This window comes from Rhopilema esculentum, chromosome 10 (genome assembly GCF_057945365.1).
Source record: "Rhopilema esculentum isolate cy_ngs chromosome 10, ASM5794536v1, whole genome shotgun sequence".
NCBI classification, from domain to species: domain Eukaryota; kingdom Metazoa; phylum Cnidaria; class Scyphozoa; order Rhizostomeae; family Rhizostomatidae; genus Rhopilema; species Rhopilema esculentum.
The window spans coordinates 12,674,131-12,701,796 of record NC_142824.1 but is presented as its reverse complement, the minus strand read 5'-3'; the positions used below and the strand labels follow the sequence as shown (position 1 = coordinate 12,701,796).

General features: G+C 36.8%; 2 protein-coding genes across 2 annotated transcripts in view; one reads left to right on the top strand and one right to left on the bottom strand.

The window, feature by feature from the left end:
- The window catches only part of LOC135693380 (histone acetyltransferase KAT5), a 17,548-nt gene extending 12,521 nt beyond the window's left edge, over positions 1–5,027 (top strand). Inside the window, exon 10 of the mRNA XM_065211845.2 lies at positions 414–5,027. Coding sequence (XP_065067917.2) covers positions 414–630 — 217 coding nt within the window. The 3' untranslated portion in view covers positions 631–5,027. The remainder of the gene's footprint in view (positions 1–413) is intronic.
- LOC135693404 (uncharacterized) lies at positions 2,887–27,666 on the bottom strand. The gene is made up of 5 exons (XM_065211885.2): positions 27,530–27,666; positions 12,543–12,865; positions 12,151–12,369; positions 9,996–10,628; positions 2,887–5,466 (listed from the first exon to the last, which is right to left on the bottom strand). Exons 2-5 carry the CDS (start codon positions 12,679–12,681, stop codon positions 5,084–5,086), a joined length of 1,374 nt encoding a protein of 457 aa, XP_065067957.2. The 5' UTR covers positions 12,682–12,865; positions 27,530–27,666; the 3' UTR covers positions 2,887–5,083.

The following is a 27,666-nucleotide window of genomic DNA, read 5'->3' as shown; positions in this document are numbered from 1 at the left end:
ATCGTTAGTAAGCCCCCTCGAGTAAGCCCCCACTCCTACCGTATATCCTCGAATTTGCCCCCTTGATTTGTTGATTGTTGCCATCTGAGGTTGCCTTTGGAGTTTTATTGAATTACCGCACAAGTTCATACTTTTGGTAATAATTAACCAAAGAAATTCCTACTAAGATATACAAGGTCTTTTAATTATGTTTTCTTAATGCCTTCTATGATTTTAACCCCCCCCCCCTCATATAAGCCCCCCTCGAATAACCCCGCATCCAAAAATATCAAAATAAATAAGCCACTAGGGGGCTAAGTCGAGGATTTGCGGTACCAGCCAGTGGTTTTCAATTTAGCATTCATTTCAATTTTTCAATGTACTTTATACCATTCTCAACACATTGTTATGCAGCTTCTATCTTTGTTTTACAGAGAAATCTGTGAAATGACGAGCATCAGAAAAGACGATGTGATTTCAACCCTGCAGCATTTAAACTTGCTTCAGTACTATAAAGGACAATACATAATCTGCATTTCTAAAGAGGTGCTTGACGCGCAGGTTACTGCCATGAAAAAGCGGAGAATCCGTATCGACCCTAAATGTCTTCACTGGCAACCGAAGGACTGGAGTAAACGTGGAAAATGGTAGCAGTACACAGAAGAGAGCCTCTTGAAATGGCCATTATCCTTTGGGTCTACATATTTCTGCTATGGGTCCCCCTTACTTGAAACACAGACAGAGAAACCTGTGCATGGAACTTTTCATAGCGTTATTTAACAAAAGGCCTATTGAGCGTAGACTGACAGAGGCTGAAAATAAACGGGAGTTGGAGGGTAACCCTGTCCCAAGCGATAAATGTATAGTTCACTTGAAGAGCTTAATGGTAAGAGTTAACTGGACACTGGAAACAGTCAATTAACCAAATGTGAAGACATCTGCTCTTCTATAGGGCACCTTTGTACCTGTTTTTTGCTCCCAATCTTTAACATAGGCTTAAATACAGTTTATTATAACGAGGATGTAAGTGAAGTATAGTTACATAAGGCATTTGTGAAGGAAAACTGGCAATGCTTTTTTGTGTCATCTCAGTGTACCATTGCCTCTGGTCATGTGATTGATAGCCAACCTCGTTTGGGTGAATGATTTTCTGAGTGCTTCTGAAGAAGAAGCGGATCTAGAAGTTGCTTAAGGAATCGGGGGGGGGGGGCTATATTTACATAGCCAAAGACCTAATTACCTAATCAAAGAGACCCCTCATCCATCAACTGACAGCTCTCACAGGATTTGCTAGGGTGAGATTGTTGGCTCTTCACCTGACAGTCAATTATTGAGAGATTTATAAAAGCAATACCCCTCGAGGCAGTTTGAGCGGCTGTTTTATAGGTGTGTTTACCCGAAAATGGTATCAATCAAAGAAAGTAAAAAACAAGATTCTTGCTGGTGACGCTAGCCAATTTTACTTTCCAGTGTTTTAAGATTAAGATTAAGGCTTTTGGTTTGATCCTATTAAAAGCTGTGTTGATCCTGAATGAAAACTTAAATCCCTCTCCGGTGCTCTTTTTTATAAGTAAAAATGATTAGTTTTTGTATTGCTATGATCTATTTAAGAATGTTATGTTTCAAATTGGCCTCCTTGCGACATGATCGGAACAAACTACATATGTAATCAAGATAAGAGCCTGTTTTAATCTAACAGCAGAATATTACGTCAAAAATCATTCATGTTCTTCTTTGTGGCTTCTCGCTCATTAAATTGTTTCCAATGGCTACAGAGATCTTAATCTATAACAGCACAGAATAGCTTTAGGCACTTTTTATGACGTTTAGGAACCTTTAGTTAGAACATTCCGAGGAATATTGCAGATGTCGTTACGCAAGGGATATTTGTTCATTTGGAAAAAATCGGTAACAAAAAAGTTTCTATAAGTCGTGGCACTTGATTATGAATGAGCCTTTCGAGCTGCAATAAATGCGGAAAATTTTGCAAGCAATTCAATCTTTCACTTAGGTTGGAATTAAACAGCCCCCCCCCCCCATGTTAATTTTTTCGTGATATTTGAAGACCCAATTCTTTATTCTATTCTGACGACCTATTTCAAGACACTTATTCTAACGTTTTATGCTCTAAAAAGTATCAGACGAGAAAGCTTTTAGCCAATATATTTTAAAATGTTTGCTTTTTTCAAAGCCATTTTCAAGCTCTTTACCGCCAAAAAATTGTTTACATATTCAGACTTTTTTGACTGCGTGCGCTTGAGATTAGAGAGAATCATTTTTACCATGAGCTTTTGTTTTTTCCAAAAATCAACTAAGAGCAGGAGAAAGCCAACCATCAATTTGCTTCAGCCACGCCCATCAGACTCTTGGAAAATCCCTTTTTCAATATTTCTTATCTATTTTGAATTTTTTGGACAAGCATATCCCCCCCCCCCAAGGTTTTTCAACGGATTTCAAGAAATTAGACTTCTGGGAAAACTGGGGTTAGGGAGGGGGTCATAAACATGGCCTATTGCTACTGTTTATTAACTGATAATTTACGGGAAGAGTTTTTTAAAAATTTTCAAATTTTTTATTACGTAATTTGTGCGTATTCCCTATGTTTTCTCTCTTGAATGATAGTCCTTTTTTCTCATAACAATTTTGGTTTTTGTATATGAAACTATGAAACAATGTTAAAACCAGCAGTCTTTTACTAAAAAGAATTTTTACGAACTGGAGTAAAAAATTCAACTAGTGACTAACGGGGCCCTTTATCGCTTTTTCCTCCTGGCATTGTTTCTTAGATGCTTTTTAGTGTATAGGGTATTTGAACCTCGTGTTTCTTGTTCCATGTTTCTTAATTAGAGAAGTGTTCAGTTGTTTAAACATTATTAAAGTAGTTGAAACAAAGAAAAAGACTCTAAATTGGCGTCTTGTCAATATTTTAACTATATAAACTTTCTGGTAAATTCATTCAGCAATTTTAACGAGACATGCACAAGAACAAGGGTGGTAAGCTGAGAAAGTGGCTAGAGATGGAAGATTGAAAGTAAATTGCGTTTCTTGGGTACAGCAAAATTCGAGATTTGTAAAAAAATCTTTTTCAGAATCAAGGCCCTCTGGAAAACGATGGTGGATATCTAACAAGGTTGAGATTCCCAACTTTGGACGTTGTCGCTTGGCGATTCTTTGATACTGACTAGAAAAGGGACGGTCATTCTATTCGTTATTACCAAAAGGGACATTTAATTGACCCTCGTGCCTTATATAGATATATTCCATGTGCGAAAATAGCCAGAGCTCCAAACACCTTTTTGTTACAAATTGAAGGAGGGAGAGGTGGGGTGTCAAGTTCTTGTGCAGTATCTCTACGTCAAACAGAATTACAATATATTCCTTTAGGATATATTCTTTGCAAATTAAGAATTCAGAACTACAATCTTGGAAAAAAATAGCTGATACATACGAACGAAAAGGGAATTCGCCTGCTATCTCTTCATATAATGTGCGCTGGTGACCTAAACCCCCTTCCCCCCGTGGTCAATGTTGTTTAGGATGGTTACAGAATAAGTGGGGATTACAGCATTAGTTACCAATCCAATCACAACATTGATTCGGGGGGAAAGGGGGTGGGGTGATTTGTAAGTAGCTTCTTTTTTGGCAAGTGTCTCAGCATTTTTTGGCAAGATTTTAGTTTATAATAAGATATCTTAAGTGTAACTGGATAATTTGTGTCATACCATAAACATCACTTGTACTATGAATACGATAAGAATAAATATGACAGCCTTTAAGACACTAAAATACTCAAACTTCAAGAAAACAAAACGAGAACTAGCAACATAATTTTGACAGGTGATAATGGCTGATACTGTTATAAAGCGTGCTAAAAATGCAGAAGGGACCTCGAATCCAATATGAAACCAATAGAAACCACGACTCGTTTTGCAAGTAGGCCAGTTATCTCAAAAAGAGTCGAAAAAGAAGCAGGCACATTCCTTGCAAACAACTCTCGAAATTGCTACCAATGGCTTAATATTGAAATTACCTATATTCTTGTCTAAATGTCCTTTTATGTTTCATTTTGCCAAAAAATGTTCATTTCAACAACAGAAATTTGATCTCTGCTCCCTTTTTATATAAACACATAATTTTGATCTCCGCCTGTGTATTGTATATCGTACGTATTGTATATCATTCAGAATTCCGGTCTCCATCACACCTAAAATTGCTTCAAGGCCATGTTTAGCCGCTTCCTAATGAATTATTGACAAAATCAGTTTATACGCATATAATATATTAGCAATGCATTCCAATTTGAATAAATCGCTAAAATTTTAATTAAAAAGTTTTTGATTGGGCATTAGATGCAAATAAGACATTCAAATATCTAAAACAAATCAAATAGAGATAAACAAGCGAAAGAATTATAATGCGCAAATCATCCTCGGTGAAGTCAAACAGGGTTAGTAATTAGTATTGCGTTCAATGCTTATGTGTTTTTGCTGCAAGAGGGGGGAGGGATCAAATCATTAGAAGATATTTCTTGTTCGTTTTCCTAGAAATATAGGCAATTACGAGCTCTTCTAAACAGGTGTGGGTGGGAGTTTGTTATTTTATTCAAGATGGGGCCCATTTAAACGATGAAAATGGACATGTTTTGAAAATAGGGGATCCTTCCCACACAACCAACACACCCCTACTACTAGCTGTAACGTTAATGGGCAAATGCTGTTAAAGCAAACAAATTTAATTATGATGTCAATAATTAGATACGAATCATTCAATGGCAACATCAAATTATCCAATCATAAATCCAAATCAATCAATCAATCAAAATATACGAATCAATAAATCAATTTGACAAACAGGGTACCACATTTAACTCACGAAATGGTATGACTAGGAGCTCGAGCATATGAAAAGCTTTTGCCTTCAACGTATTTTGCCCACAGGCAAACAGAAAGTTACGATAATTCTCAAAAAGTAATTCCAAAATTTTGAGTGCATAAACACTAAATAACTGTTCAATAACTGTGACACAACGCTCTGTGAAGTTTCTAACAGCTTGATGCAAAAAATAAAAACAAAGCAAAAAAGAGTCTATAATGAAGCTTGCTTGTTACCCCATCGCGTTGACTCCTTCTTTGAAGAATGAAGAAAAACAAGTCGCTTCTTTCGCCGTTGCTTTAAGTGTCTTCATAACTGAGATATTTGCTTCGATGAAAGTCATTTCATGGTAAGGAATGTCATGCTTTTTGCACAATGGCTTTACCCTCTCTTGAAGTCTTCGAAGATGGCTCCTTGTGACGCGGGGGAACAGATGGTGTTCGGTTTGAAACTGTAAGCCGCCATGGAGGAAATCGAACATCGGTGAACATTTAATGTTTGTAGTGGCTTCGAACTGTGAAATGACGTAACCATCTTTATCATGACTTTCTTGTGGCAGTCCATCAAACACAGGCATGGAAAAGTGGCTGAGGCAAATCTGCACGTGAATTATTCCTTGAATGAAAAGAAAATGAACTGCACAATTATAAGAGAAATATTGAATTGTATCCGCAAATATCGTTTTTCTTTACCCTTGTCATCCCAAAAATACTTCAAAATAAGAGATTGCTATCAGGGCCGCAGTTAAGGAGGGGGTGATGAGGTGGAACACCCTTGGTCTATTGCCTATCACAAAATTTGGGTTTAATTTTGATTTTGTCAGGAGTCATCAGTTTTCTACATGTGATACACATTATATACCTAATTTGGTTTTCTTTTGCTTATTCAACGTAACAAACCTGAATTGACCAGTACCACCATTGCTTCATGGCACTTACTTTTGCTGAAAAAAAGACGAGCTAAACCACGCCCCAGGTACACTAAATGGGGTTAGCAAGGTCCACACCAAAGTTTGCAAACTCAATCTTTTTTATAAGAATAAACACATAAGAAAACGAGCCTGAAAGTTACGAAAAAATTAAAAATAGCTGAAATGGAGGTACTATGAAAAAAAAGAATATAGGAGCATCGTTATTAAGGATATATCTTTAATGAGAGGCTGTATCTTTGCTAAAGTTATCAAAATACAATTTCTACAATTTTAGCATCTGGTAATTTCTGTATTGAAATATTGTCCTCTGTGGATTCCTTGTGAGAAAATCCTATTGGTGGCCTCACCCTTGTATCTGAGCCTGATTGACTCTGGCCTCGTTAAAACGGGATCTAAAATGCTTGAAAATTATCGCTTCGATTTGTTATTTCAGCTACACGTGTTTCTAGTTTTTTTTCTTGATTTTGTAATCGAGTTTCCTTAGCATAGTAGTGCCCGGTTGGAACATGTGCATGATAAAGTAATTGAAGCCTCTGTCCAGGATGTTGCACTTGTATCTGCAGTTTTATCTTCAGCAAAGGAAAAAGATTTGATACAACGGCCTAAATTTTGGTAGGATGTTATTGTAACTATCGCTTCAATACTATTTTGCTTTCCGCTTTCTGTTTTTCTGTTGCCATTTCTTTATTTCCAATTTTTGCTGGTATTTTGTTTCTTGAGTTGTGTTGAATTTCAACCCTATCTTATATTGTTCTTATTTTTTGGGCAAATCTCAGCCTGATGTTTTTTATAAGGGTTGTTCTAATAAAAAAGCGTGTATTTGGAAGATAATATTGGGCCAGCAAAGAGTTTATTCTTTAGTAGGACAGCACCTGCCATAAATGCAATAACAAGATGGCGTCGTTTTGGTTCGAGGATGCCCATTTCCGACGGTTTTGGTGAAGTGTGCAAGAAAAATAAAAATTTCGGTACTATGCTAAATTTTAAAGAAAATTCCCGCTTGATGTTGGAGGAAAAAATTTCAGAACAGGAGGGGGGGGGGGGTGGTAAATGGCCAGGGCGACGCGGCTTACATGAAACCATGGCCTGAGGCTTTGGAGTTACGACTTGCATCTTTTCTGGGTATTGATCATAGAGTTAGGAATATTCCTAACTCTATGGTATTGATTAAACTAAATGTGGTTTACAGCATATTTTAAACATATGAAAGTCATCCGATGACGCCTTTTATTCCAATCTATTTTCCCAACTTCCAGTATAGACTTCTGGTAGAAGCCATTCTTAGCAAGGGTTTTGCATCGCTATAAAACGTAGATTTCAACAATCAGAAAAATCTGAGTTACTGAAATAGCCAAATATGACAGCCTAGATGTTAGCTTAACAGATGATTTACAAATATGATGTGAGCAGTTGAGTGAGCACTGAACAGCGACAAAATCTTATTTTGACCATAAACTCAAGCCCTCTCAATAGCCATCTTTTGTTCTACCACCCTACTTGGGTTGCTTGCTACATCTAATCTAGAAATGCACTCAAAACTCGATAGCTTGGCATCTAAACCGAAGCCGAAATTCTTTCGAATTACCAAAGCAATAAAAGTTGGCTTAAGCACAGGACTACTTATCACGAGGGGCAAGGGGCCATGCCTCACCACCCTTTTTAAAAAACAAAAGAGCTTTTTCCAAATCTTTAGTTTTGAGTCATCAATTTGATTTTGGCCCCGCTCTTATTTTCCAACTTGCGTCAGAGCCTTTAAAGCAGTGATAAGATTAAAATTATCACATAGTCAAATTACTGAAGTTTATCGGATTCTCGACCGATTCAAATCTCCTCGAAGAAAAAAAGGTAATTCAAAGGAAAAATTCCTTAGTAAAGCAGAATTTCCAGAAAGCTGAAACATTGGGAGATTTCCATGGAATATCCTCTTATCAAAAGTGAAAACAAAGGAACGTGGATAGCAACTGTTATCATTCAGGGCAAACCAATTTGTATTCGCCACAGAAATTTGTACTTAAATTTATTACAGCAAAACAAAGAATACGAGTCTAGGTTCAGGGGCGGATCCAGAGCAAATTTGAAGGAGGGGCAGTTGGTAGTAGGGGCGCTAACAAATTTTCAAAAATTGATGACGAGAGTATGCTTTATACACTATTTCATTTTTAAGAATAAACAACATAACTTTGAGGTTATCCTTAAAACAAATTAACATATCGGTCTCAAAAACGTTTTCCCTGATTCCCATTCTTCAAAAGGGGCGCACAATTTCCAAAGAAGGGGTGCCAGACTTGCTTCAACTCGTTGAGGGAGGGGCAACTGCCCCTAGCCGCCCCCCTTAAATCCGCCACTGTCGGGTTGAAGCCAAATCATAGTCTAAAGTAACCCATCCCTCAAGGATCAACTCTAAGCTCACTTTTTTGGATTAAATTGGATATAGCATAAACAGATGTCTATGCTAACTCCAACTTTCCTCTCAAACAAGAGGAAAACAACTGCAAGTCTTTGACTGTTGAACAACCATCTAAGCAACCAACAGGCAGCAAGTGCAGAGATAAAAAATGTGCAATGCTGGTTATGGGATGGATGCAAAAATATCTTTCTGATTCAAGGATACCTCATTTTTCTCTGCTTTCTAACATCACACTTCAAACATCTAAACAAATTGCAATGAGTGTTGACAATTCTTTTAGAAGATTATTATGTCTGAAAGTGATGATTGGGTTAATTATTCACTTCTTTCAACTTACAGCAATCCATCATCCTATTTCTACAAAAAACACCTGCCCAATTTACCTTAGTTCATCAATGCAACAGACCCAGCTGCCAAAATAATGATTTGTTTGAAGATCTTTTTGTGTAACCAAAATATAATACATGCTGGATCAATTGCATTTTATTGAAAGGAACCTGTCTCATGTAAGATAAAATAAATACTTTTCAACCAATCAGTGAAGCAACAAAAACTGTTTGCCATACAAAGTAGAATGTTCTTCATAGTCCTAGATACTGGTCTAGATTGACATTACAGAGCCTTCACCATTGATCCGAGACTGGAGGTGCTGGCAAAGCAAAGAAAGTTTGACCCCACCTCCCCAGCCCTGTGGCATGTGTACATAATAGAACACTGTCTGAGTTAGTTTTTTCGACAATGGAATCCATTTCTTACAGCATGAGCATAAAGTCTAGAGTGACACAGGGGTCAGAACCACAAATAAAAAAGTAAACATTTATGTGCCTAATCTTAAACGCAAAAAGCTCAGAATCAATGACTACACAGGGCTAACCACCCTCTGAATTTTCAGTACACAATAAAGCAAGGTTGCAAAACTGCAAAAAGATTTTATTGGTTCTCAACCACAGGATCCAAAGTCTGAAAAGCTTCATGCTGGAAGATTATCTGGGGATTATGGAGTCTTCACAATCTCTTCCAAAATGGATCATCCAAGAGATTTCTATTCATTGCAATTTCTTTGAAACAGTCTGTGCATTGTTTTCAAAAGGTAAGTACTTTAAAACAGAAATTTTAGAAATATTGAAAGATCAAATAATCTATCATCATCATCAAGAATGTCAGTATTATTTGTGTGGTATCATCCCCCTTTGCAACCTTATCATCTTTTCTACTGAGGTTGCTCCAACACTTTTTGGATTCCCCTACACCCTTTACAATTTTGAATTCCAACTAGAAAATTATGACCAATGACGGTGGGAATGGGAGCAATGAATCAGATGTTTAGTGAAATTTTAATCTTCCTTTCCAATATTGTTTAAGAGGGAAGGGGGATCAGTCCATTTGAAATAGGAAAAATTTGCATGGAAAAAGGGCAATCTTGCTTTTCAAACTTGTGGCAATTGCATTCTTTTCAAGAAAATGTCTCTCTCTAGAAGATTTGTAGTTTCTATACAGATCATCTTTGACTCTTTGACTATACAAATCACCCTTCACGTTTCAGGGCTCCACACCACTGATCTTAAACTGGAGGAGCTAGTAATGTAACAAAAGTTTCCTCTCCCCCTCTAGTCCGAACTGTGGCAATCATTTTGCATACTTATGGACTTTGATCCATTGTATTTGTTGAAATCTTATCTATATGAATACTTTAAACTGATTTGAGTCTTTTTCAGCAAAAAAGTAGAGAGGCTATGGCCTCCTTGCCTCCCCCTTTTGGCCAGACCCTGGGGTTTTTTAAGAAAGTATTAGCAATGTGGTACATACCTGCAATTCCATGGGATAAAAAGAAGAATAAAAGACAATCTTGCCATGTAGGTAGTTGCAAGCACAGTGTGATAAACCACATCCAAAAGCATGACAGGAGTAAAATTTCTTCAAATCGTCTCTTGACATTTTTTGAGCTTAATATAAATATAAAGCTTTGAGCATATAAGTTGAACCTTGCAATCGCCATGACTGGGTAGAACAGAAAATGCTGATAGGGAACCAGTGTCCTTGCTACACTATCCATCTTGAATTCTTTTTTATAATACTCTGAATAGAAAGACTGGAAAAACTTTTTTGAAACCGCAAACACTGGCAAGTGCTGTACATCAGGATCATAGTTGAAGGAATTGGTGACAACATGATGATAATTGTGGTTATCTCTCCACCAAGCTACACTTATACCAGTGAGAAGATTTCCCATGACACAGCCAAGGATATCATCGGTCTTTGTACCTTGTGTAACTGAGTGATGACCAATGTCATGGCCAACAAAAGCCATTTGCTGCCAGAAGAACCCCATCAATAGTGCAGCTGCACTTGTTGCTAGAAAACCATTTGAGTACACAGCCAGTCCAACTGACATGAGAAGAATGGATGCAATGAAGGTTCCAGTTTTGAAGTAAAACCAATCTGTAAGATAAAGTGCAAGATTAGAAACAGTAGAAAGACTAAAGTTACTTAAATTAGGACTGGAAGATGATGATATATAAAACGTACAAATGTTTACTTCTATCAAATTATGTATTTATACATAAGCAAATAAATAACACTAGTGATAGAAACTGGCATTGTTTGCAGCACTTGTGTGCTGTATTTCATTTCATTTTAATTTCTTAGTCAGATAACCCTGAAAGCCCACAGAGATTGCTTTTCAAGCCATTCATAAAAATCTCAGAAAGTAATAGAAGTTTTAGCTCATTTGCACTATTTCTAGAAAAATTTTATACTGTGCATAAATTTTTTGTAAAAATTTCTGAAAAGTAACCTGAAGCAAGGAAAATAGAGATTTGTTAAATATTTATGCTGTTTGGCAGGGCATAGCAAATGAGGGTTGTAGGGGGGTGTCACTCCTAATTCTTCATGAGTTTATTGGTAAATTATCAGTTTGTGCAATAAATCCCTGGTTTTTTTGTAATATTTCCTATCAGTAGGTGAAATAGCACATAAATTGTTCTACATATATGTCTTTGTCAGTAGATTTTACAACTCATGACCCTCTACCCCCTAGTCTGAAAGATCAAGCCGTGTCACTGCTGTTTGGATTATAATCACATCTGCTACAGGAGGGCAATTTAGACTTTTTATAGATACACTGGCAGATGAGTCATGGCTGTTATGTTACAATTCATGTCTTTGCAGAAGCTGCAGACTAGTCCCTCTAAAGTCCCCCCAGACCAACTAACCTAAAAATTTGCTAAGCTTCTTCTACCTTTCCAATAAATCTGAATAACATTTCAATTTTTAAAAGGAGACTTTACAAAAATTGAAAGAGGTATGGAGCTTGAAGGGGGAATTGTCAGATTGATGCCCCCCCCCCCCAAAGCAGAGGAGACAGTGCCTGTGACCCTAGTGGTATCTCTAACCAGTTATATTGCTTCTTTGAACACAAAGTTTTTGTCTAATTGATATAAGAAAATAGGCGTTCCTCATCCTCTCTACCGCAGACCGACTCCCCCTCCCCCCCCAACCCTCGTTCATTATTTGCATCTTACATAAGTGGTTATGAGAAGAAGAATGCAGATAAAATTATGTAATGAGGACAATAAAGTTGGCTGCAGATGTAAACGTAAATAATTGTAGAAATTCAAAATCATATTTTTTTGAAGTTGCCTTTTCCTAGGCCTATTTTTGCAAGAATCGCCCTTTTCGGGGGATTTCGAAAAAAATCTCAAAATACTTTAATTGCGGCCTGGCCTGAGGTCTATTGTGATGGTGCTACAACAATTAAAATAACCTTCAAAAATTCAAACTGTATAAAATAAAAGAGAAGATCCTTTGAGTGAAAGCAACGACTTCACTTGACTTGATATTTTGAATCAATTTCGGGTTAAAGTTTTCACTGTAGGTATAAAAAGTTAGGCGGGTCTTTAGAAAACCGACAGGAAGTGCTCGAAATAAAAAAAATTGATCAATTGTGAAATTTCGGACTTACAATCTGGTTTAAAAGCACCCTCCTCTTCTAAAGTCTTTCTGAGGCTCTCAAAATCTTTAGTTATTGCACTTTTTTCGATTTCATCAGTATCTTTCAATTCAAATGTCTTCCCAATCCGAAATGCCGGTAACAAGAGACGGTTCAGTTTCGGGTTATGAAATGTCCTAAAAACTTCACTGCAGTCTTTCCCAGCCAAACTTTTGATGACTTTTTCTCCACCTGAAACCAACAAACCCACGATATTAGCATTGAAATTAAAGGCCTAATTTTTTTCCAAATGAGAAATCTTTTCACCGTATATTCGAACAATAAAAAAATTATTCGAGACAAAAGTTTTTAAATCAAATGCATGGAGAATATCGGGGTGCCTAAAGTTGACGAAATACAGTTACCTGGGTGCTTGTGAATCCATTTTGAAACATCGTAAACAACACAATCTATTATCAGCCAAATGTCACCATCCTTGTTGTGTTTCTTTACCTCTTCTCTTGAATAAAATGTCGTCGCTTTGACATCATTTTCTTTAGACATATCTAACTTGGCTTGCCCGACCGCCTAACTGCTCAACTTCGAAGTTCCAGGAATACTTATTCGCAATTCGGATGCTAAAACCTTCTATAGGCCTGTGAAAATGTAGCTGAGACTTGGAGAATGGCATATGGTTTGAAATCGGATGAACTGAAGTGACATCTGCCGCAAAATTTCAAGTTGTTATCTAAAAGAAATTTGAGAGGAAACTGGTCAACCTGCACTGTTCATTGTTGCCCACGTGAGGCAATTGAATAGCCAGATTTTTTATTTAACGCCTTGGGCGACAGGCAGCAGCATTACTCTCTGTAGACAATAAACAGGAATATATATTGTATCATTTCCGCCAGAATGATAGAAAGTTGGAGTTTTTGGCGATAGGGATACTCGTATGGGGCCAAGGGGTGCTCAATTAGATGGAGTAAAACCCGTCTCGCTTACAACATGTAAGTAAAAAACTTACATGTTTAAGGGCAAATTAAGAACAAGCTCATGGCAATACAACGGGCAGCCCCCCTCCCAATACGAATTTTGTTCCGAGGACACTGTCCTCCAAAAAAAATTATTTACTGTTGTAAAATCGGGCAAATAAAAGTGAGCCTCTGTAACTTTTGAAGTAATAATTTAAAGAGACTATAGGGATCTACTGGTTCGCGACAATTGAAGCCTGAGACACAAAAACAAAAGCAAAAAATGATTTAAACGTCTACAAAATTCCAAGAAACTTCCATTCCAGATTCGGATGTTTTCATCAACCTGTTATACAACTAGTTTTGTCTGTCGTGCTTCGTGTTTGTGGTTCGTTATTGTTAATGAGAATGTCTTTCGATGTTTGCGTCAGTCATTTTGTTTGCCGTCCTGCCATCTCTATTTTAGTTGTTATTAGTCCATTTGCCGTTAATTCTTTCAGTGCAAGTCCAGTCGAGTTGAAGTTGTCGTTTAATTCAGTCGTTAGAGTGTAGACGTGATTTGAGATGTTCAGATAGCCGTTGTTCTTTCGATAAGTTTGAAGCATACCAGTTTTGCCTAAGTGAGCCGTTTAGTCGTTAATTTTTCTTATTTTTCGAGGGGACGGAAAAGCTTTTAAGGATCCCATTCTGCAAAAAGACTACCCACGCCTGTCCTAGCATCTGATGAAGCCCTGTATGCCGGGGCGAAATATTAGTATATTCTTTAAATTTAATTTATTTCGAAAAAAAATTTTATCTCGTTACATTGGATTCTCGTCGTCGTATTGCTTTGTTCCTGTATATCTTTCATAACAACACTCATTGCAAGATTCACAGAATCCGGCGGACAGCCTATCCTGCGGTTCTTCCTTCTCACACACTGTCCTAGCATGTCTCATCTGGGTCGACCCGTACCCTGGGTACCAGACTCACTATACATGAAATAAAATAGAGAGTCTCTATTATTTTATATAGTGAGTCTGGTACCCAGGGTAGGTCGACCCGGTGCGACTTATTTGGGTGACAAAGAAAAACCAGATAAAAACAGCAAATTTAAACCATAAAGGTTGGATAATTAAAACAAACATTGGCGTAGCAGAAGCTAAACGTTCAAGAAAGGCTTCGTCCGAATATTGTTGCTTCATTGGGATAAAATTGCCCGAGACACGCCCGAAACACGATATGAGCAATTTACACTGTAAACATGATGATTGGGCAAACACGGTTCCTTTCTGCGCCGCTTCTTTACTTTCAGATGTTTATTAATATTCTATTATTTTGCTCTTCCGAAGAAAGGTTGCCCTTCAACAGAAGCTGTTTTTCAAAACACCCTTGAATAGAAGCAAAATTGCAATATATAACTGGTTATGTACGAAGAATGAGTACATACTTTTTATACCGGAATGTATGTATAAAAACCATGAATGAAAACTTATTTACAATTATACTTTATTTATAAAGGAAATAAATCGTGCAATCCTAATAAAGATAAATTTTCAAAACTATTTTGGGAAAAAGCTGTTTTAGATTCGGTAGGAAGCCTTTTTCGTAGTTTGGCGTCTGCATGAACCCCTTTTCAGTGACGGAAATTCAGGCTTTCATTTGGGGGGGGGGGGCAGGCCTACGATTTTCCGACAAGATAACATCACGGACCATGTATAATTTCAAAGAAACTGCACATTTTGATAAAAATAGTTGATTTTTTGACGGGACTCTTCAGAAATCTTTGCTGACCACGCCATAATTAAGTAGCAAGAAGAACAATCCATTTATGATTTTTGATATCAAGATTGATATCTCATCTAAGACGATTGATGATACAAGAGGTAGACCGATAACACTTTTGACACGTCGTACATTCATTTTATGCATTTTATCTTGTTTTCGTCAGTGAGAAATACGTTTGAAAATAACTTTTGTTCAGAAGAATCCGATAGAAATTTTGGCTGATCCTTACGGAATTGGAGCGAAACCCCCATAATTTCCGCCACTGCCCCTTTTGGTTACCTGTATCATGGTTGTGCAGCTATTGAGCTCCCCCGTTAGGAAACTCCGAGTCGGCACAGCGCTCGACCAGGGACGGAGTACCTTGTGGGCAAGAGTCGCCATAAATTAGTCTCAGGAAAAAAGTTTTAATTTTCACTCATTCTTCGTCACTGCATCAGTCTACAATACCGTATATAACGGCGTGACAAGAATACTAACATAAAAATTACTACCAAAAAGGTAAAGTTAACAGCGCGAAAGGGGTGGTACCAGCGTACACAAGTCTTACGATAACCAAATATCGATAGTACTAGGTAATAGCAATATCAACAGAACAGGCCTAAACAAGTCAACAAACAGGATATAAACAAGTTATTTTAACGAGTTACTTGAAACTGGGCAAACCAGAATAACGAGTTTAAAAGGGCGCATGATTCGAAGAGCGTCATGTCACAACAATCTAGCCTAATGCGCGGTCCCTGGGCGGCTCGTCGAGGTATAGGTAAGTGTCTTTGACAACTCTTGCTCAAAAACCCAAAATTAAATCATTATTATTTGGAATTGAAAGCGGTTTCTTCCACTTTAATCAAAAATTGACCAGCTAATCGTTGCATGCATTGTTTTGGCTAAAGCTACATGAGACTTTTAATCGTGAAAAAAATTTAGTGCATTGCTGACATTAAGTTCTTCGAACCTACCCCCTTGTCTCCCTCAACGACATTGTTTGTTGCAGCCGAAATCCAACTTGACCAACAAAGCTCTGTGTTGTGGTGGAGAAGAGGTAAGAAGAGATGAGATGTGAGCAATAGATCTGATTTTCCATTGAATATTCCAATTCCAATGATTTTTATTAACGACTTAGATTCTGAAGTCAGAAACATTTGCTTTGGTATAGCTGAAGTAGGAAATTGTGGGCGTTGTCAAGGGTTGCAAGTACCTGTCTTGGATTTGACCTGAGCCCTAAGATATTGATAATAAACACTTGCATTTATTATTGCCATCTCTATAACAAATTAAATATGCCACCATTAAGCCCTAGCTAAACGAGTTGAGCCTTCGATTGACCGTCTTGCCAAAGATGCTGAATTTAATAAAGGCCCAGACACAGAATAGGAAATAGACAGAAGGGTAGCTTCCTTTGTTGTTTTTGAAGTCTGAATCACCTATAGAATTTCTTAATTCCCTATAAACCTCTATTTCATTAGACGGACTAAGTAATGACAAAATACATGTCAGTTAGAACCCGGTTTAATCGGAGTTAATTTCCGAGTAGGCAACCTGGCAACCAATTTGCATGTGATACACCTGGTCGCTGTGAAGCAGCAATCCTAGGTGCAGCAATCGTATTTTAATCACGAGCTCTAGCTAGCCACCCTCTTTGCATGCAACGGCCAATTCGACGAGTCACATTTTATCACAGCATGCTGTATTTTCCCCCCAAATCTTTTCTCCCTACTGCTGTTTTCTGCAGAAATCCCTTCGTCTGCGGAACAGGTGTATTGGCGGAACAGGTGTATTGGAAATTTACTTTTGCCGATCACCAACCGTAAAATTTTTTATTAATTCAGTCAGGCAGGCATGAGCCAATACACAAACGGCCAATGCCTGATTCCCACCTTAATTAATGAACAAGCAAAAATACTTAAGGTTGCTATAGTTATGATCAGGTAACCTAGAGGGGATTAACATTCATTTATCAGCAAATGGACTATTTATGATACAGAATTGAATTTTTTTATGTTCAAAATGATACACAATTGTTTACTTTTATGGGGCATTTCATCTCGATAATGTTATCTGCTTTCCTTTTTTTAAAAAAACTTCACGACAGATATATGGTAAGCCTCGTATAAGTTAAGCCTTTTATTTATTCATTCTTATGTGTTATTCTTCATTCATTCTTATATTTCAGCGATATAGTCTATATGCTTATATTATGCTTAATTACCCAAACAGGTTTGCTTAACGATATTGAGCTCGAAGTCCTTGTTCAATAATGCATGATGGAGATGAATTTGTTTGGGAGACGAGCGAGCGAAAATTTTCAAATGAGTGAGGCAGCCCTCCGTCCTGGATTCAGAGAGCATGCGTAATAATAACTTCGTTCTGTGCGCATGCTCTTTGACTCCATGACGGAGGGTTGCCTCACTTTTTAAAAAACTTTCTCTTGCTCGTCTCCCCAACAAGAATGGTATATGGTCGATTCGTTTCACTTGCTATTTGGAAACGACAAATGACACTGAGGTTGAGGTGGTGGACATAATTCCGTTTTACATCACTGAACACGACACGAGAAGCGAAGACGTGAAGCACAGACAATCACAATCAGCAGGTCGTAGGTGATTTGCTAAGTGATAATGATTGATAAACCAAGCCGCAATCGTTTTCTACATTGTAAAACCACATACCTACAGTTCAAATCATGCCACGCTGAGATACAAAACCATGCCACGAAATAAAAGAAGCTCGTGTGAGGAATCACATAACTATATGAGACGACCCTCCAAAGTTAACCTTTACTAAACGTGGATGCGAAAAAACCCCAATAGCTCTAAAATGGAGTTTTGTGCAATTCTTAACTCTATGACATTATCACTGGCAATCTACAAAATTTAAAGTGCTTCTGATCCAATACCAGTGGCACTGGGTGTCATAATGTTACCGTTCCCAGCATTTATATAAAGTTAACGCACGCACGCACGCACGCACGCACGCACGCACGCACGCACGCACGCACGCACGCACGCACGCACGCACGCACGCCAAATCACACCATTGAAAAATTAACAAAGTTGAGATTCAACATTACTCGGGAGTAGCAGATAAACAGGTAGGTGGGACATTTTCCAGAATGTGGTATCCAAAGGTATCCGATAGGTGAAGTGTTGGGGAAGGGGAACGGAGGGAGTTGAGCCTTATTGTTTCAAAAGTGTGTCTCTTTCCACTTTTTTGCCATTGTTAGGTGCGATTTTTTCGCAAAGGAACTCGTGTTTTTTTTCACTGTGCTGCAACCTTGTAAAATCATCCTAAACATGTTACAGCTATCTTTTTCTAAAAAATACTAAAAAAAGAAGAAAAACAGCTTTTCCATCACTGAAAAAAAGCAGATGTGGAGAAAATGGACAGGTTCTGTAAGTAGATACAATGGCAAAACCATTAATGACTTTCGTTGCTATCATGCCTCACACGTTACGGCCGTTCGATGCTATAATTGATTCAGAAATTTGATATTTTGACCTAAGAAATACAGTCTTAAATTCTTGGAATAAGAAAAAAGGTATTAGCTGTAATTAGATTTCTGTTCACCCTACTTTATAAACAAGATCAAAAGCAAGAGTGCTTTTTGGTAGGTCAAGGACAAGATTTTGCTCGGACAATTCTGGACAACAAATTAAAAAAGAACGTAAAACGGAAATCTTCTGGTTCAAATTCGGAATCATGGGCCTAAAATTCAAAAGCATTGCTTTCACTGGAGGAGGCAACTGTACCTTTATACACGTTTTTTATAAGGAGCCACTTTAAAATGAACCTACATGTAGAAAGTAGAAAAGATTAAAGAACCGCTACTACTAAAGACAAAATCCCTAAAGAACTTTTCAATTTTAAATGTTTTTCTAGGTTCCTTTTATATAAAGCGTGTCAATTGGTAATCGAAAAAGGCCCTGCCAGAAAGACCTATAACATAGGTGCATACATAAACCTACACTTTTACTTTTATAAGAACCAGTTCGAGGTATAGAAAATCCGAGGCTGCGTTGTTTGTAATTTGCTCTTAAATTATTTGAGTATAAGAAATGCAGTTGCTAGCTAATGCTCTCTAGGGGGGTGCTCAGGCTTCTTTGGCCAGCAAAATGAGTGAAACGTCTTTTATTTGGCGACAAGTTTGAAAATTCACCGAAATGGAGCTGTAGATTGCAAAAAACTGCAAAAATCTGCTAGTTGAAATATTGCTCCAAATTACGTTTTACAGTCGCTCAGTCTCATCTTGTTCATAATTTTTTGTTAAGTTTTGAAAAATAGTGTTCTTTTAAAATTGTACTTATAAAAAAATTTTAGACCTTATTGTAGTACTTAATTTCAAATGCAAATTTAGTGTCCTGGAAAAAAGCACAGTTACAAGAAATCGCAGAAATTCGATATTTTGCTTTAGATTATGGCTAGAAAACAAAACCAAAATCACAAAGAAAGCAAGTATTAAGTTCGATATGTTTAAAAGTATACTGTCATTGAGTAAACATAATGGGACTGGTTTTTTAATACCAAGTAGCAAAGTTACAAGTTCCTTAGGAAATTTGTTTTCAGTAGCGAACGTTGTAGGTGCAATATAAAGTGGATCGTTATAAAAGTGGATCCCTAAAAGATTAAGCAGCGTCAATAAAATTATTTTAAAACACCTGCTGCAGCGCGTATGATATAAAACACAATGAATAAAAAATTAAACATATTTTCCAAGCTATCAGCAATCGTTTGAGGCCGGTGTCTTAAGCTCATGGCTTATTGATAATGACACAATCCTTAGAATTGTCTCTTGCGCTCTCATCTGCTCAAGATCCTCATCGATGCAAAAGCCAGTGAAAATTTTTTGAGCGAGGAACCCTTGAAATAACTTACCTCTTTTTCGCCTCTACTTCTCAAGTAACAAATGAATGAAATGTTGTTTCAGCCGTACAAGAAGTATCGGCAAGTTTATAGCAGGCTGCAAATTACATTTTTAGAAAGATCCTCGAGTGCCATGGAAACTGTTACTTTTTGTTCTCATTATGTAAGGAGCCAAAGATAAAAGAAAAGAATTGTATGGTCACAGAGCCCTGTCTGTGGTAAGATGTTATACTTGACATTGTGTAGCTTTGCTTGTTTTTGGGCTTGACACGAGAATGATGCCAAATTTGAGAATCATTGAATATTCATTGCATATTTTTCCCAATTAATAATCATTGCCTAGGATATGCTGTTTGATTGTTTTCAATTCAAAAGAGTGATTTGTTGGATTCAATTCAAACTTTATTGGATTCTCAGACAATTGATTGTCTGGTAGAGCTATATCCTTGTAAACGTTTGCATGACACAAAAGTCTGAGATTTATGTGTTTTTTATGGATGTCCTGAATCGGCTACCGCAAGCCTCCTAAAAGCCGCCGGCGGCTTGTTTCGCAAAAGGATTTGGGCTTGGAGCTTGTTCCAGAGAGTGGGAGGGGGGGGGGGGATTATTTAGCAGCCGCAAACAATATACCCTGGGTACCAGACTCACCCAGGGTACCAAAAATATTACCAGAATAAATTTACTTCTATTGTTTTTGGCTGGCCAGCATACTGAAAAAAAAGTTTTATTGGTATAAACATATTGCTGTCGAGGCAATACCTAACCTGGGTACCAGACTCACTATATATAAAAGAAAATAGAGAGTCTGGTCTAGTGTGCCCCATTCTCGTTCTGGTAAACTTACTTGAAAAAACTGTAGTCAATTTAACAGACTAGGCCTGTGAAACAAGACTGTCGGATAAATAACAAAGATACTCAGTAGTCAGGGGAGTTTTGGGAAATCTTAAAGCAAATGTATTTGATATAGTTCTGTAAAGTTGACATTATTAATACAGTGGTAATAGACTTTTCTGCCTCAAGATAACAATCAAATCAGGTTTAAAACGCCATTTGGCAGCAAAAAACAAGTTAGCACAATGCAGTTATTATTATTTTATATAGCGAGTCTGGTACCCAGGGTAGGCAATACCTTAACCCATGTGCGTTATTCGAGGGCAGGTGCTTGCTGTTTGACAAAAATTACTTTATAGTGGGAGCTTATTCGAGAGTGGAGGCTTTTTTACAAAAATTATATTAAAGGGCTTATTCAAGAGGCTTATTCGAAAGTGGGAGGCTTATTCGAGAACTTACGTTATTTGAAAGTGTGAAAATTTACTAAGTTTTAATAGTCAAAAGTGTGAAATAATAAATCACATGACTAAGTATTACTTAGTCCTATTTTCCTGCCAAGAGCATATCAGATGCTGTCATAATTGAATGTTAATTCTTATTTTTGCACATTAACTGGTTCTTTTTTAAAACGATCTACCTGACACTTTAAAAGTATATATCTTTAGTAACATAAATTTGCAGAAAAACTTCCAACAACATTTTTCTGAGCAATTTCAATCTCATAAACTCCAAGTATAAACGTAGAACAAAATTGCATCCTTAACCAGGCCAAATAAAAATACTGCTCGTGAAAAAAAGATGAACCAAAGGCTTTTAAACAAAAAAATATAAGATACAAACTGGCGTCTTAGGAGCAATAAAAATGCCTGGTGTTCTATCTCCTGTAGCCAAAATTGGAAATGTGAAAGGAACAATCGTTATTGCATTAAAAAGTTATTACAGTTTATTAAAGATAAAGAACAAACTATAAAGTGATTGAGGCCACACCTCGTACATCGCAGTGTATTCAATGCACTTGGTTCTGTATCGAAAAACATCGGTTGGTACTTATGTGTTCAAAATTGGATTTATTTCTAACTTGATTGTAAATGTTTCCGTTCCTCTGTAGATCATTGTTAATGTCTGTATAGGTGTCGTTTACATGTCGCTAAAAATTATTGGATAACATTGCATTTGATGCTTTTTGAATGAAAACAAAGCAAGAATGCAAAGATTCAAGTATACAACGTAACATTTGCTCTTAACGTACACTTACGTGACAAAAGTATAAGGACGATCGCCTCGAAGCAAATGTGGTTAATCCTTTGCTCAAAGAACAACGTAGAAAATTGATGGAACATAACGAGATTGCTGATTGAGATTTTCGATTGTAATTTTACTCAATTGTGAAAATAAATATTATTTAATAAATTGTGAAAAAGTAAACTTTTTAGACAAGCAACATTTGCTTTATTTTATATTTTGTCAGATGATCTCAAAGAATTTAGGCAGCCGCCATTTGCAATGGAACTCACTGAAGTGATTTTCCAACGAATTATCTTCGGATACAGGAGGAAATCTCAACAAAATTTTAAAAGGGCTTATTTTTGGTTTTAGATTATTTTTTATCTTGATTTGGTCTTATTTTTGATTCCGTTTCTGTCTTTTTTTCATGAAAACCAGTTGTTTCAATTACATCAAAGCTTTGACTTTGAAGCTTTGACTGTTTTTAGAAATTTATGTCACAATTGCAACATAATTAGGTTAAATCTTGCTTGAAAAAAAATGGTCTTTGCAAAGAATCATTAGTTGTTTCTGTACTTGCCTGGGGGCTTTCCACAAATAATTGGACAAAATATTCAGCTTGGATTGACTTCGCCCACAACACTAGCTTGTCGCCGCCATTAGGCCCAACCAATAGTCTGTCTGCCCAGGCCTACCATTCTAGTCGAATCCCAGAATTTTAGTCGACCTTGATAACTTATTGCTTTTGTAAATAACATGCGTTGTAGACTTGCTGCAACCAAAATTTCTTGCAGTTTTGTCAAACAAATAAAATGCTAGACCCAAATATTTCATTTTTTCTCATTCTCTTTCTGGTCGTTTTTGTGTTTTTGGCATTGAAACTAAACATTGATATTTTCCATTCCTCCTTGACATTTTGTTACCTTTCTATCAAGAAAAGTAGGAAATAAATTGACTTTGCTAGGATTTGCATTTTTGATGACGCCATTTCTAGAATCCCGCCAAAGCAGCAAGATTAGTTCAATGAATGTTAGAATGCTAGTTTTGGAGACGCCATTTTGTTATTCATCGTCCTAATACTTTTGTCACGTAGTACTTCTGGTATTGGGTAATTGGCTCAAGAGCTACTTTTGAGTCCTTTTTCCCCTTCGATTATTTTTTGTCATTTTTTCGTCAACTGATATTCTATTGGGAAGTTTTTTCATGCTTTACTATTTAAAACGTTCTAGAATTTCCTCAATCCTTTTGATATTTTTATGGAGTAAAACTGACATCCGCTTAAGGTGCTCCTGAAATGATACACTACAAAAAATCGAAAGTCTTAAACAATAAAAAATAAGATATAAAAGACAGAATACTTTCTGTGCTACGCTCCAGGACAGTTTAGACAATAATACCTTAAAAGGAACATTTTCTCCTAAAGTGCTTGCCATATTTGGAATACGAATCAAAATGCACATCTTTAATTTCCAATCAAATATTTTTTTAATTTCAAGACAAAACTGTAAACTAAGTAACTTAGACCCGTCAATTTATCAATATTTCTATATTGTATCAAAATTATTTGAATCGATAAACTCATTCTTAAGAGATTCTCGTCTGTGGCCTGAATATATTCTTGAAGAATTCTTGCTTTTTTAAAAGGTTCTAGGAGAACATCGTCCACTATTGAGTAAAAAGCAAGCTTTTTGAAAAAAGTGATATGCCATTCTCTGTTTTAACATCGTACACAAATATGTTTAAAATATTCCTAAAAATTAGTTATAGGGGGCGGCTGATGGGTGGGACCGTTCTCTCCAGAGATTTATCTGGTGATTTTATTGATCATTTTCTTCAATAATTCCCACCCCACCCAAACTCTACCCTGTACTCAACACAGAGGTGGCGCCAGAAATCTTCCGACAGAGGGGCTGGAGATTCCGACAGGGGGGGGCTAAAATGACTAAAATAAGCAGTTTTTGTACGTTATTTTGTCAAATTTGCTCCGACAATAACCTAAAATTTCCTCCGATGGGAGGGGGCGGCTAGATGTTTCCGATGGAGGGGCTGTAGCCCCCCAAGCCCTCCCTGGCGCCACCACTGACTCAACAGTGCGCATATTAACAGCTGTTAATTTTATGTTTTTATAACTATTTATAACAAATCATCTTATACTTTCATCAAGTGCTTTTTTAACATCATTTTTGGTGTGACTCGATGTGCTCATTTTTTCCATAATCCGAGGCTCGGTTGTCTTTAAATGTTGCCTGAATTCTGAATTTTTTGTAAGTCTAAATTTTTTTGTAAATGTTTAGATGTGTTTTCAGTCATCTTAAAACATCAGATTTTAATTTCATCAGACATCATTTTTTCCCTCCAATCATGTTAGGGCGTCCTTCTTTAAACCCCTGAACTATCTTTTTGGTATAATGATATTGAAAGCTTATAAAGTTTGTCCAGGATCTTTTTTTCAGTCCAATGCGAAGTTGAAAATGTGGCAGCCTTTGTAAAAACTTTAAACAATCTTGAAGTTTGTGGTCAGCCCTGATTGGGTCGTAAAAAGGGCTTAGTTCTCAAGTGGGCACCAAAAAAGATTGATGCCTTCCACCTGGTCAATTTTCGGTCAGTGATAAGACCGAGTTTGAAAATCAGGAAAAAATAAGATACAGAAATTTCTTAGCAAAATATTTTGAGCAACTGGAGCGATGGCAACGTGGGCCTTTGTTTCTTAAAAAAATGCGTTCCTGGAACTGAATACGAATCTAAGTTCTCCCAGAACTTGAAAACCTTTCCGCTTTGTCATTCAATATCTATTCGCCCTAGAATTTTAAACATTAGACAACAAACAATCCCTTGAAGCGACCATAATAATAGTCTAATCCTGGAAAATATTTGTGCTTTTCCTCCTGAAAACACCGCCATTAAACCCTTTTCTATAAGAACACCAAATTTCGATTTGCCCAAAAAATAATAGCAACCAAAGAGCTAGAGTACGTCACAGACAACACTATGATCACGGACCAAAAACTTCCGTGTTTCCATACACGTCACAAAAGCTTTTTTGTATGTGACGCCCAGGCTCCAATAAGAAGTTATGTGATTTTGAAAATTTCCCTCATATTAACCAAACAGAACACATTTTATCAGCAAATCAACTGTGCTACTTAAAATGCCATGGAAAATTGTTTTTCTTTGTTTTGGAAAAGTAAATGTTGAGAAAAAGAACTTTATTTAAAACACCCGAGCTTCAAATTATCCAAAAAATAAGAAGAATTTGCCTCGGCAAATATTATCTGGTTCATACGAGAAAGAGTGTGTATTTTGAACAAAAGATTTTTATTTTTTTGCTGAGTAGGAAAAAGTACTTGCAAGAAAATTTTACGATACTACACTCGTTGCATATTTGGGTCTAAATTTGCTTTAACTGTAACCAGAAGCGCGACTTTAAGAAGGGAATCGACTATATACGGCTATTTTCTCTATTTTCTGTGGTTGATGATGTAGGGTGTATTGAAAAAAATCCTGTAGGTTTTCAAGCTTATGTTTGCCAGATGAAGATTATGCCATCGATAAATCTTTTCCAAAATACTCGACTCCACCCAATCGGGGCATTGCTCAAGATATGTTGTTCTTTTGTTGTCATGAATATGTTGGCATAATTTGGGGCAAAGGGTTTCCCCATTACGGCGCCTTAAGGGAGGTTAATAAAATTTATCATTACACTCACTTTTTACAAGAATCAGTAAATTTAAGTTAAGGCTGACTGTTCTTAATTTTTTCGAAAATCTGAGGCTGGATTGTTCTTAATTTTTTTTTATCTAATACAGTAGAATCCCGTTATAACGTACTCGGTTATTACGTACTTTCGGATATAACGTCCTGGCGTGCTTGGTCCCGGCAAAAGATGTGCTTGGTTTTGGTCAATTTTTACTTACCCTCGTTAGAACGTACTTCGGATATAACGTACCTAATACGCTGGTCCCTTAAAGTACGTTATAACCGGATTATACTGTAGGGTGTAAGCAGTGCGAGTGCTAGCTTTTTGGCTCTAGGGTGGTGTTCAGGCCTCATTTGTCAACAAAGTGAGTGAGACAGCTTTAATTTGCTGACAAATTTGAACATTCACCGAAAAAGCACCCACACATCGCTAAAAATCCTTGATTTTGAGAAAGTACATTGTTCAAAATTGCATTTTGCAGAAGCTAAGCCTTAGCTTGTTCTTAATTTGTTCTCAATTCCGAGGCTCGTGTTGTTATAAAATTTCTCTTATAAATAAAAAAATGTAAATATGGTAGGCTACTGGACTACTGTTTTGTGTGCTATCATGTCACAATTCACATAAAAGGTGTCACAATTCACAAGAAATTATATAATTATAGTTATTTTGAGAGAAAGATGGGCTGCATTTCCTCAAAGTGGAATTTAGCGATTTTTTCCGTCAGTAACACAAGCACCAATGCCGACAAGAAAATATTTTAACAGTGGCTTGTAAAGGTAAGTTCATATTTGTTAATTAGGTGGATAAAACAACTTTTAAAGATTAAAAACTTTAATTTTTATGCTATCCCTCCCCCCCCCTAATTATTATAACGGTTTGAAAGGGACAGTTTCAAGCCTTCGTAACTGACGATCGCGGAAGAATTTTGACTGAGTATCACGGCAGTTTTTTCAATCTTTAAAAAAAATTAGGTTAACTTTCAGCACATTTTACACGTTTATTTTTTGTGGGATGTGGCCTAAATCAAGCTGCGAGACACGTTTGTTGTCATATTCTGGAATTCTGATTGGCTAATGGGGTATGAAGAAATTTGGTGGCTTAGCCAATCAAAGATTTGGAACCTATGCTCTTTTTAGCAAATCCTAAATGCTTATACGAAATGCTCGAAGTTTCCACGTGCTGGCAAACTCATTTTCCTGCATGAAGGCTGGAACGACAGGCATTTATTCCAAAACATCGACGATAACCCTCGTCCTACGTTGCCTTGACTTCAATTTTCGCCTTCCAACATATGCTTGACGCGTGAGACTTATTTTACCCAGGTCGTAAAACGAATGTAGCAATAATCGAGGCAAAATTTCGATTCTACGAGTTTGCAAGCAGAGAGAATTTGATCAACAACTAAAGGCTGGTTTTCATATAACGTATTTCGACGCATTCCATCGCAATTCAGGGTCCATGATTTTCACGGTATATGAAAACCGAAAAACTTATTTCATCTTAATTCATCGTAATTCAACGTATTTTGTCGAGAGAAACAAATTTTTTTGATTTCTTCCGATGAATTTTATACGAAAACCAGCCTTAACGGAAATTATCTGTCCCAATAGAATTGTTCATTTCAAGTCACAGGTAGCCCAAAGTAATATGGCTTAATCATGATAGGATTCCCTCAAAGTAAGTCTGGTTTGCCTATGTTTTGAGTCCAGAGCCCGGATATAAGGGTTATCATGAAATATCATAAAAGTTTACAACACTGTGTGTAGAAAACATCAGCTAATGAAAACATCAAGTCGCTTCTCGTAAATCTCTCCAAAATCGATAAAACAGAAATATTTTCACAAATTATTGCATGGGATACTAATCTACAATAGTCTAACAAGTTTTTAATGAGAAAACAAAGATTTGTGAAAATCTTAAAAAATCTTATTTTTACAAAAGTTTAGATAACCACATGCATGTGTGTCATGGTTTATCAATATGAAAATCCATCTTTAAATGATTGGTCAACTTTAGCCTAAATTTTTACCATCAAATTCATAAACATATCAGAAGAAAAATTTACCTTGTCTTTCTTTCACGGCAGCGTGTCTCTTTTACCAAACCTCTGATACGCAGGGTGCCCTACAACTATAACAGGAAGATGCGGCTTTACTCAAAGGGATATAAAGATCGTGCAGTCGAGGTCAAAGTCCAATAATC